We start from the raw sequence: 11,960 nt of genomic DNA, 5'->3' as shown, positions 1-11,960 counted from the left end.
AATTAGTTTGCCAGCCTGCTCAGATTGTGTATTCAGGCAGGCTTCCCAATTTACTGAGAATTGTTATTCAGGCTGGTTCAGTTAATTGCATCTTGCTGAGCTGGCTTTGCAAGATGCATCTGAGCATGTGTTCATGGCATTTAAACTAACCAAACCAAAGTGTGTTATGCTCCCATTAGAATTGAAACTAAAGGTCATTTGCTTGTGAAATATTTCTTTCAAACCATGTTCATTCCCGCCTGAACCAAGGGCAAGCAAGCTCTATAAGTTGGGAAGCGAGGTCTGCATGATTCTCAGTAAGTTGGAGTGCCAGGGTGGACGTGATATTCTATAGAAATGTCTCTTACCTGTAGACTGCATCTGGTTGCATATCACCCGTCTCCACCAAATATGAACCAAACTTGAACGCACCTCCATACATAATGAAGATTACTCCCTGTGATAGGCCATAACTCAAGCCATAGATGAACGCCTGCTTTATAGCCTCCCTGAAGAAATGAAATGAAAAAATGATATGATGAGCCTGTCCATACACCCATGGCCCTCTAACTCACCCCATGGCTCCCAGTGAGGAGGTGCCCCTTCCCTGGGCTTGGGTTTGGGTTGGCCCACTAACTCACCCCATTGCTCCCAGTGAGGAGGTGCCCCTTCCCTGGGCTTTGGTTTGGGTTGGCCCTCTAACCCACCCCATGGCTCCCAGTGAGGAGGTGCCCCTTCCCTGGGCTTGGGTTTGGGTTGGCCCTCTAACCCACCCCATGGCTCCCAGTGAGGAGGTGCCCCTTCCCTGGGCTTGGGTTTGGGTTGGCCCTCTAACCCACCCCATGGCTCCCAGTGAGGAGGTGCCCCTTCCCTGGGCTTGGGTTTGGGTTGGCCCACTAACCCACCCCATGGCTCCCAGTGAGGAGGTGCCCCTTCCTTGGGCTTGGGTTTAGGTTGGCCCTCTAACCCACCCCATGGCTCCCAGTGAGGAGGTGCCCCTTCCCTGGGCTTGGGTTTGGGTTGGCCCTCTAACCCACCCCATGGCTCCCAGTGAGGAGGTGCCCCTTCCCTGCGCTTGGGTTTGGGTTGGCCCTCTAACCCACCCCATGGCTCCCAGTGAGGAGGTGCCCCTTCCCTGGGCTTTGGTTTGGGTTGGCCCTCTAACCCACCCCATGGCTCCCAGTGAGGAGGTGCCCCTTCCCTGGGTTTGGGTTGGCCCTCTAACCCACCCCATGGCTCCCAGTGAGGAGGTGCCCCTTCCCTGGGCTTGGGTTTGGGTTGGCCCTCTAACCCACCCCATGGCTCCCAGTGAGGAGGTGCCCCTTCCCTGCGCTTGGGTTTGGGTTGGCCCTCTAACCCACCCCATGGCTCCCAGTGAGGAGGTGCCCCTTTCCTGGGCTTTGGTTTGGGTTGGCCCTCTAACCCACCCCATGGCTCCCAGTGAGGAGGTGCCCCTTCACTGGGCTTGGGTTTGGGTTGGCCCTCTAACCCACCCCATGGCTCCCAGTGAGGAGGTGCCCCTTCACTGGGCTTTGGTTTGGGTTGGCCCTCTAACCCACCCCATGGCTCCCAGTGAGGAGGTGCCCCTTCACTGGGCTTGGGTTTGGGTTGGCCCTCTAACCCACCCCATGGCTCCCAGTGAGGAGGTGCCCCTTCACTGGGCTTTGGTTTGGGTTGGCCCTCTAACCCACCCCATGGCTCCCAGTGAGGAGGTGCCCCTTCCCTGGGCTTGGGTTTGGGTTGGCCCTCTAACCCACCCCATGGCTCCCAATGAGGAGGTGCCCCTTCCCTGGGCTTGGGTGAGTGCTAGGTCATATCTACTCCCGCTCGACCACTTACTTGTTAGGTTGGACCAGTAGCTCCTCATATCTCTCATATCTTTTCTGCTCCAGTGTGAGCGACTGCACTGTCCTGATGTTCTCAATACTCTCTGTGGCAACGTTGCCAGCATCTTCTAACAGCTTTGAGTCCCGCTTCTGTCTTTTTGTAAGGGCCTGCATCTGGAGAGCTCCTATAGGGAGAGAAAGTCTGATTTACAATGACCACACATATGACATTTGTGTCAGGCATATATTGAAATTTGCCTGATTTGTTATTAAGTACCTATACTGTTGTGCCTGTTGTGTTTATGATAGTGTTACTCATAGATAGCGCGTCAAGGTGATTAGTTCCGCTCAATCTCTAGTGGCTATAGATGTCCATGTTCTTCGATACTAAAGTGATCTTATCCCTGCGTGTATGTGCTGGTTGTGACTTTGTCCTCAACCACCAATCACTGAATATCTTTCCGTACAACACAGCAATGATCAGGATAAGTGGTCATTGTCATATTGTTCAAGGAAAAGGAAGGTTCTAATTTTGTGAATGGAAGATAGGTGATTAGTATCATGTCATTTCTATGTTATGAAATATGTCTGAATGTGTTATTTAGGACACTTTCTGTCAATGTTGTTGTAGCTCTGGTATCGTCAGCTTTGGCCGATTAGCAAGATGGCAGTTAAGCAAACACCTCCAGAGGTTGACAAATCCAATTGGGCAACTGTAGCTGGAAGCAACCCTGACGTAAGTGCTCAATTTGCCTTCCTTTTACTCACATACACCTTTAGTCAAGTGTCCCAACCATGGACACAAGGCGAGATTAACTGCACTATCCATATAGCAAGGACAGCCAGGGCCAGTTTCTAATGTTACTTTACCTGCAATGACCAATATTGGTACCATGGCAAGGACAGCCAGGGCCAGTTTCCAGCCGAAGTAGAAGGCGATGCCAAGACCAGCAGCCATACCAAACACCGATTGCAACACTATCCCAACTCGAGCACCAGTTGCCTGTCAGCAGAACAAGATTGCACATTAACTGGATGAAATGGTCACCGAGATGCTGGTGTTATTGGGTTTTTTTGGGGGATGGGTTGTATTTCAGAAACTAATTTAAGTACCAATAAACAACCAGTATGAACATGTAGGTGATTACCTTAAATTTACTTTCCAAATATAATTTTTGAAATACATATTTGTACAAATACCCTCCCTATTAAAAGCAAGCATTAGGGCCATTTAGACGGCAGGCGAAAAAAACATTCGGATCAGATATTTGGATGCGATCCGATCGAACCACATTCAGGTCTCAAAAATTGCGCGCATTTAGGCGATCACCGCAATCCACAAATTTAAACCACACTAGATCGCATGGCGCTTTTCCTGTCGTCTAAACGGTCCTATTGTCCTATTGATAAGATGCCGAATGCACAGGCTCAGGAGACTACCTGCAGCTAGCATACTCCCTGATCAGCCCCACTGCCTCGGGTGTCTACCTGCAGCTCGCATACTCACTGATCAGCCCCAAGGAAAAGAGAATGTCTTACAAATTTGATAACAGATGCATCGGTAGCCAGCCTTGTGGTTAGCGCTCCTGTCGCGTGTCTGGGCTCATCAAACCAACCGATCTCCTGTCCTAACATACTGGTGAAGGTCTTCAGCCGTAGTCGCATGGTCAGTGTCTCACCAGAGAGGCCAAGGAACAGTTGCTGACAAAGGAAAAGAGCATTACAAGTGGGACACACTGGTGAAGGTCTTCAGCCGTAGTCGCATGGTCAGTGCCTCACCAGAGAGGCCAAGGAACAAGTATTGACAAAGGAAAAGAGCATTACAAGTGGGACATACTGGTGAAGGTCTTCAGCCGTAGTTGCATGGTCAGTGTCTCACCAGAGAGGCCAAGGAACAAGTACTGGCAAAGGAAAAGAACATTACAAGTGGGACATACTGGTGAAGGTCTTCAGCCGTAGTCGCATGGTCAGTGTCTCACCAGAGAGGCCAAGGAACAGTCGCTGACAAAGGAAAAGAGCATTACAAGTGGGACACACTGGTGAAGGTCTTCAGCCGTAGTCGCATGGTCAGTGTCTCACCAGAGAGGCCAAGGAACAAGTACTGACAAAGGAAAAGAGCATTACAAGTGGGACATACTGGTGAAGGTCTTCAGCCGTAGTTGCATGGTCAGTGTCTCACCAGAGAGGCCAAGGAACAAGTACTGGCAAAGGAAAAGAGCATTACAAGTGGGACATACTGGTGAAGGTCTTCAGCCGTAGTCGCATGGTCAGTGTCTCACCAGAGAGGCCAAGGAACAGTCGCTGACAAAGGAAAAGAGCATTACAAGTGGGACACACTGGTGAAGGTCTTCAGCCGTAGTCGCATGGTCAGTGTCTCACCAGAGAGGCCAAGGAACAAGTAAAGACAAAGGAAAAGAGCATTACAAGTGGGACATACTGGTGAAGGTCTTCAGCCGTAGTCGCATGGTCAGTGTCTCACCAGAGAGGCCAAGGAACAAGTACTGGCAAAGGAAAAGAGCATTTCAAGTGGGACATACTGGTGAAGGTCTTCAGCCGTAGTCGCATGGTCAGTGTCTCACCAGAGAGGCCAAGGAACAGTCGCTGACAAAGGAAAAGAGCATTACAAGTGGGACACACTGGTGAAGGTCTTCAGCCGTAGTCGCATGGTCAGTGTCTCACCAGAGAGGCCAAGGAACAAGTACTGACAAAGGAAAAGAGCATTACAAGTGGGACATACTGGTGAAGGTCTTCAGATGTAGTCGCATGGTCAGTGCCTCACCAGAGAGGCCAAGGAACAGTCGCTGACAAAGGAAAAGAGCATTACAAGTGGGACATACTGGTTAAGGTCTTCAGCCGTAGTCGCATGGTCAGTGTCTCACCAGAGAGGCCAAGGAACAAGTACTGACAAAGGAAAAGAGCATTACAAGTGGGACATACTGGTTAAGGTCTTCAGCCGTAGTCGCATGGTCAGTGCCTCACCAGAGAGGCCAAGGACCAAGTACTGGCAAAGGAAAAGAGCATTGCAAGTGGGACACACTGGTGAAGGTCTTCAGCCGTAGTCGCATGGTCAGTGTCTCACCAGAGAGGCAAAGGAACAAGTACTGGCAAAGCAAAAGAGCATTACAAGTGGGACACACTGGTGAAGGTTTTCAGCCGTAGTCGCATGGTCAGTTTCTCACCAGAGAGGCCAAGGAACAAGTACTGACAAAGGAAAAGAGCATTACAAGTGGGACATACTGGTGAAGGTCTTCAGCCGTAGTCGCATGGTCAGTGTCTCACCAGAGAGGCCAAGGAACAAGTACTGGCAAAGGAAAAGAGCATTACAAGTGGGACATACTGGTGAAGGTCTTCAGCCGTAGTTGCATGGTCAGTGTCTCACCAGAGAGGCCAAGGAACAAGTACTGGCAAAGGAAAAGAGCATTACAAGTGGGACATACTGGTGAAGGTCTTCAGCCGTAGTCGCATGGTCAGTGTCTCACCAGAGAGGCCAAGGAACAGTCGCTGACAAAGGAAAAGAGCATTACAAGTGGGACATACTGGTGAAGGTCTTCAGCCGTAGTCGCATGGTCAGTGTCTCACCAGAGAGGCCAAGGAACAGTCGCTGACAAAGGAAAAGAGCATTACAAGTGGGACATACTGGTGAAGGTCTTCAGCCGTAGTCGCATGGTCAGTGTCTCACCAGAGAGGCCAAGGAACAGTCGCTGACAAAGGAAAAGAGCATTACAAGTGGGACATACTGGTGAAGGTCTTCAGCCGTAGTCGCATGGTCAGTGTCTCACCAGAGAGGCCAAGGAACAAGTACTGACAAAGGAAAATAGCATTACAAGTGGGACACACTGGTGAAGGTCTTCAGCCGTAGTCGCATGGTCAGTGTCTCACCAGAGAGGCCAAGGAACAAGTACTGACAAAGGCAAAGTCCGAGCATTACAAGTAGGGCAGACCATACTGCATTAAAGACGTACAGTATTTGAATAATTAATACATTTGTACATGTATCTATTAAAGGGAGGGGAAACTATAGCTATGCAGGCCATATTAAGTTGCACGGACTCTCCCATAGGCGTCTCTATTGTGCAAGTAATATCGCTATTCACTAGGTCAAAGCAGGCCCTAAAGGGGCTACGACGATGTTCACTTTGAAAAGAGGAGAAATTCAGTTTACCGTGGTGAGTTGGGCAATACCGGTGATTCCTCCCAGGGCAAGGAACATTAGACTCCAGAAGATCGCGTCGTTTTTTAGTTTCTCTCCGGTCTCGGTAAAAACCTGCAGATGAGGAAAGAAGGAGAAACAGTCAAAGAGCAGTATCGAACGCCGGGCTGGTGAAATAGCTTTTAATATCATTGGATCTAGTGCTTCTAGGCACAAATGATTCTGTGAGGTATTGAAGGTTATGGGTCTCTTTAGATCTATATGTTGCAAGATATGTCACATACAGCAGAAACAGATATCCAGTACATATAAAGTTTATTCAAAGATGCAAAGGGTGGTTCTGGGACCTAACACAATACGTGCATAATAATTATTGTTCCACATATTAATTGTGGACATTTTTCACTGACCAGTAGAGAGGAAAAAGCCTTTCCTCTGAGAGAATTCTTTTATGGCCAGCTGTGACACTTGTCAAGTGCCCTTAAACTGCCTACCTGGATGATGTTACTGAATAACACTGCAAACACAGGCATGGCGGAGCCGTTCACCAAACTGCCCAAACAGCCAATGAGGATGTAGCAAAGCTCGGGCCTGTTCTGCTTGAAGATCTTCCCAAAACTTGGCATGTCAAGGTCCTTCAGCTCGCCTTCCTATTGCATAACAATTTGAAGAAAAAGACTATATTGTTCGGGAGTATATTCTAAGTTTTGGAAGAAAATAACGATACCAATGGTCTAAAAAAACCGATACGGCGCTGGGTAACCTACGAACCGCGCATTCTAGTGCGATAGAAATGATCATTTATATTTATGTATTCGTACTTATTAGTACATGTACAGAAAAGAAATTGTGAGTGCTGGTAGTCTATCATATCTGAGGGCGTTTGAAACGCAGTTACACGGGCGTTAGTGTTTTCTAACTTTAATGCATGCATGTCAGCTTTAAAGTAGTGTTCCTTGGCGTGTATGATTAAGATCTGCACCTGTCGAATTCAGAACCACTGTGTGAAGTATTCCTGTCACATACCTCGTCCTCCTCTTGCAAACTTGTTACAGACTTTGACCTTGACACCAAGCGCTTGACCTTGAACCCTTCTGGCGTCTTGGCATCCACGACATCACCACTTTCCTCTGGAAAAAAATGTTAAGGTAAAAAGGCACATGCAATAGTGTCTCTTGTGAAATAACATAGAGATGCATTGTTGCGCTGTGCAAGAAGTGCAGCTGCCAATGCCGGGCTGCTGCTGTCCGGCTTCGGATGGAACCCCGACAGAGGCTACGCTGTTGGAAGGTTTCATCTCAACAATGAGTTCGCCATGAGTACAGTTCTCTGCCACTTCCAAAGAAAACCACTAGCTGGACTTATAGACACGTCAGCGTCTTACGTTCTGTTTGGAACGACCAACCTAGCCCCCAGGGTCTGTTGGACGACCTTCCTATGTGGGTCTATCGAACAACCTACCTAACCCTGAGGGTCTGTAGGATTACCTTCCTATGTGGATCTATGGGACGACCTACCTACCTCTGAGGGTCTGTAGGACTACCCTCATGTGTGGCTCTATGGGGGACAGCCTACTCTAAGGAACTATAGGGAAAACCTACTCTTTTCCTCCTTTGCTTTGTCCCCAAACATCTGCAGTGTTACAAGTTGTTGGTAGATGCCTTCCTTGGCCATCAGCTCTGAATGGGTCCCTATCTCTGCTACCTCACCGTCCTGCACAGCGTAGATAATGTCAGCGTTCTGTATGGTTGAGAGGCGGTGAGCGACAATGATAGTGGTTCGACCTTCTCTTGCCTAGCAGGAATAGGATATGATGTACTGTACATAGATCTTCAACAAAAAACATAGGGATCCCGGTCGGCGACCACCCCTGTAACGCGACCACCCCGCTATGACGACCAAGAATCGCTGGTCCCGAATGGTTTTCTCGCTAATTACCATTACACGGCCCCCGATAACACAACCACCCCGGTACCCAGACCACGACCACTGGATTGGGCGGCCCCAATGACCAAATTCACCCCTCTAACCCGACCAAAGGGCCTAACAATTTTGGCGGGAAAACCTAATCATGCATTTTGTCCCTGGATTTTCAACTTTTCTAACGCGACCACCCCGGTAACGCGACCATTCAACCTCGGTCCCATGAGTGGTCGTGTTACCGGGGTTCCACTGTATTGATATCTCATGATCAAAAAAAATATGTGAGCGTGAATGAGAATGCTACAGTCTCTCATTGCATTTTCTGTCATGCCTCATTTGCTATTTTTACTTGAAGATCGTCCCTACAATTCGACTGTGCATGGCCTGGCAAGACGTGTGGTTTTAATTTTCGTCACTATTTGAATATTAGTAGTCCTCAGAATTGGAGAGTAACCCGAAAGGCTACCTTCTCATTCTCCAGGACTGGGGCATTAGTGGCCTCATCCTTACCTTGTCTAGTGCATCTTGGACCATCTTTTCACTCTCAACATCTAGGGCAGCAGTTGCTTCGTCAAGCAAGAGAATCTTGGGATCCCGGACTAGAGCCCTAGCAATCGCTACCCGCTGCTTCTGTCCGCCAGACAGCTGGGCTCCTCTCTCACCGACCAGTGTTTCATAACCCTAGGGAAGAGACAAGTACTAGCGAATAAAAGACGACATAATGTTATCATCCGAACACTAGCTATCTTCTCTGTGCCCTCACAGACCCCTGCAGCGTTCGGATCATATTCTCTCTTCAAACTGTGCAAATATCGCCGATGATCAGTGTCTTTGAGCAACCGCACAATCTTCATCAGTCAGGTGAGAAACAGGAAGGGAATATGTAATGAAAAGAGAGGAAGACTTGACAAGTTTAGCCTGCTCCGACGTACCTGGGGGATATTGATGGTATAACAGAAGGCCCGACGTACCTGGGGGATATTGATGGTATAACAGAAGGCATCTTACATTCAATCTTGGAGAGCATAAGTGATCGTCACTATTTCTCGATTTTCAGTATGAGCTTTGACACCGTGATCTCGTACGATGAATACAACCTCAGTAGGTAACAAACCAATAATATATCATCAAGTCTTACGCGAGTTTTTGAATTTAAACCTACTGCGGGCCTTATTGTTTACATGTTCATCAGGGTGGATCAGGATACTTGATCTGCGCCGGTCTTATAAACAGAATATTCAATTTCACCGCCCGAGAAAATGTCGAAAGTAGGGTAAGGCGCTCTATCAAGGTGCTAAAGGTATGTTTGTGCCCTCGAACTGACCTCACCAGGTTAACATCATTTCCAAGACAACATTCTTATTATATCCCTACCTTTGGTAGATTTGAAATGAAGTTGTGAGCGTTTGCCATGCTCGCAGCCTCGATTATCTCTGCCTCCGTCACCCCATCGCGGCCATACAGGATGTTCTCCTGTATACTGCAGCCAAAGAGTACCGGCTCCTGTGACACCACGCCTATCTGCTGCCTTAACCATTTCATGTTCAGAGACCTGATGTCGTGCCCATCAATGGTAATCTGAGAAATGCAATAAGATAGGTAAGATAGGTAAGACGAGAGGATACAGCTGATGACATCCAATCGCGTCCGATGGATGGAGAATTGGGAGAATGGAGAATTTAATGTTGCTGCCAAAAGCTATAGGAAAAAGAAAAGAAAAAAGGACCTCCATCGCCGCTACAGAGGATGGAAGGTGACATGAGAACTAGACATTAGAAGCCATCTGTCATGCTTGCTATGCTGAATCAACATAAAGAGGACTTCTGGTTTGTCAATACTAACAGAAAGGTAAAATGGTCTACTTTAGGGAGGTGGCAAATACGGAATGAACTAACCTGGCCGCTGCTGACATCGTAAAACCTCTGCAACAGGTTAATCACAGTCGACTTGCCACACCCGCTGGATCCGACGAGAGCGATTGTCTTTCCAGGCTCGACCTTCATCGAGAAGTGCTTTAAAACCTGCAGAGGAAGACAATGACTCGGAGAAAATATCTTTCTTGGAGCCAAGCAGCCACTACTGCAACCGAGGTCGGTTGACAGGCTCTGAAGTTGTCGTGCGCACCTCGGAGAAGGCAATGCTTTCTGTGCCGTCGGCAAGATATAACAACCAACAATGACACATTTCAGTTTGGATATCTAGAATTCCAAACTACCAGAAGGGGTTTTAAAAGATGCGGTGGACCTTTTGATTCTACTGCAATATCTTGACTCTGCAGAAATGTGTTTTCCCTTTGATTCCTTCATTGTCTATCAAAAAGTCGCCATATCAGACTTACCTTTACATCAGGTCTTGTCTGGTAAGAAAACTCACACTCCTTTAACTCGATGTCACCCTTGACTGTGTTCAGTTTAAGGCCTTCTTCTGAACTCGCATCAATCGAGGGTTCCTGAAGATAGGAGGCAAGCGCGGGCATTATTCCGAAAGGAGGAATAAATATGATTAATTAGATTCCGATTGTGTGGCAGAAATATGCTATCTCTTCCAACTTACATTATCAATGACATCATACAATGCGGCGGCGGCTCCCTTAGCGGTAGCGATGGCACTCAGCTGCGGGGCGGCGTTCCCAATAGAGAAGGACCCGATCATGACACAGAAAAACACCTGGAAAATAATCATGAAGTCTCTGTCAAAATCACATAAGTAGTCAATAAACAGTACATTGAGATTATGAACCATAATCTTCTTTCTGAAGGCATCTGAGTGCCATCGAATCAGAGTTGGACCATTTGAAATCAGCTGGAAGGCAGGTTAAACGAAAACTATCGTCGGTCAGATTAAGTTGTGTACGAAGTCGCCTACCGTAAAGACTTCACCGGGTGATATACCGTCTATTCCCAGCGTCTCTTGCCAGGTCTGCACCTGAGTTGAACCATACCTAAAGCAACAGCAATGTACTACAGGAATCAAAGGAATTCAAAGAAGGAGAAGATGAATTTATGGTAATTGTTGAAATAAAATTAGATGTCGTGACTTTAAACCCTTTCACCCCAAGACATTGCTAAGTATTTGCATAAATCAACTCGTCCTTTCACTCGGCAAACTCGCTTGATCTCCTTTAACCTGAGATATGTTCAAGTCATTTTCACTCGATTAAGAAACATGCAGGGAAAACGGCATATAATTACGATAGAGCTAGCAGTGATGAAGACATCTATCATTCGCCCATACCTCTGATAAGCCGGCTTTCGCATGTCATTCAGAGCTTGCCCACCCCGGTCTCTTGTAGATGCGCATTGGCGTTCTTTAAAAATTACAACAAGCAGTCAGCTACTCACCAAAAAGCTAACGCATATGTTGAGTAGAGAATAAGCATGGTGATACCAATGCCTCCGCCCGTGATGGCTGCTTTTCTTACTCCCAGCCGCCTGCTTTCTATTAAAGCTTTCTCATAACTGAAACGAAAGGAAGCAGCTTTAACCATGCGCTTAGGACCCGGTTGTTGTCTTTATCCCGAACCGTTATAGTAAGTATCTATTAAGACGTCTCCATTTAAAATGTCATGTTAGGACTAACGACTGCATCGAAGCTAACGCGGTTTTGAATGCCCTAGTCTAGCTGGGAATGTCTCAGGACCAAGGCTTTTATTACGCGCGTGAAATCTCTGAGACACCCGACACACTCCCGTTCATCGTTTCAGTGAGTTTTTGCATCGCGTTCAAGACGGGAACACCATGGGAAAGTGTCGGTCAGTCGCGCATTATTTGTCTGTGTGGCCTACTTGTCAATTGCCTTCTTCTGGCCACAAAACGACACGACCGTCCGTATGCATGCCAGCATCTCCTCCGCTACGCTCCCCGCCTCCGCGTATGCGGCCTGCTCCTTTTCGGCAAACGACGAGATGAGCTGAAATATAGGATAGAAGTGCCTGTGAAAATGGTGCGCTCTAACTTTGTTACCATGACAACGCAGGTATGACGCAACAGTCCGGAGAAATGGAATGAGGGGGACATTTCGTTATGCCAGCTTGATTTCGGGGTACATGTTCTGTACCTCTCCATTTAGGGCAACATTAAGAT

At 47.7% G+C, this 11,960-nt stretch overlaps 1 protein-coding gene across 1 annotated transcript in view; it reads right to left on the bottom strand.

Moving 5' to 3' along the window:
* LOC135496853 (ATP-dependent translocase ABCB1-like) overlaps positions 1-11,960 on the bottom strand; it is a 44,206-nt gene that overhangs the window by 25,589 nt on the left and 6,657 nt on the right. The window contains exons 8-23 of the mRNA XM_064786407.1: positions 11,663-11,787; positions 11,220-11,336; positions 10,744-10,819; positions 10,432-10,545; positions 10,217-10,327; positions 9,774-9,899; positions 9,253-9,456; positions 8,389-8,559; positions 7,557-7,749; positions 6,982-7,085; positions 6,450-6,605; positions 5,968-6,069; positions 3,345-3,506; positions 2,676-2,808; positions 1,819-1,990; positions 348-488 (exon numbers count right to left, since the gene is read on the bottom strand). Coding sequence (XP_064642477.1) covers positions 348-488; positions 1,819-1,990; positions 2,676-2,808; positions 3,345-3,506; positions 5,968-6,069; positions 6,450-6,605; positions 6,982-7,085; positions 7,557-7,749; positions 8,389-8,559; positions 9,253-9,456; positions 9,774-9,899; positions 10,217-10,327; positions 10,432-10,545; positions 10,744-10,819; positions 11,220-11,336; positions 11,663-11,787 — 2,207 coding nt within the window. The remainder of the gene's footprint in view (positions 1-347; positions 489-1,818; positions 1,991-2,675; positions 2,809-3,344; positions 3,507-5,967; positions 6,070-6,449; positions 6,606-6,981; positions 7,086-7,556; positions 7,750-8,388; positions 8,560-9,252; positions 9,457-9,773; positions 9,900-10,216; positions 10,328-10,431; positions 10,546-10,743; positions 10,820-11,219; positions 11,337-11,662; positions 11,788-11,960) is intronic.

This window comes from Lineus longissimus, chromosome 12 (genome assembly GCF_910592395.1).
Source record: "Lineus longissimus chromosome 12, tnLinLong1.2, whole genome shotgun sequence".
NCBI classification, from domain to species: domain Eukaryota; kingdom Metazoa; phylum Nemertea; class Pilidiophora; order Heteronemertea; family Lineidae; genus Lineus; species Lineus longissimus.
The sequence above is the reverse complement of the archived record's forward strand: the minus strand, read 5'-3'. Positions and strand labels throughout refer to the sequence as shown.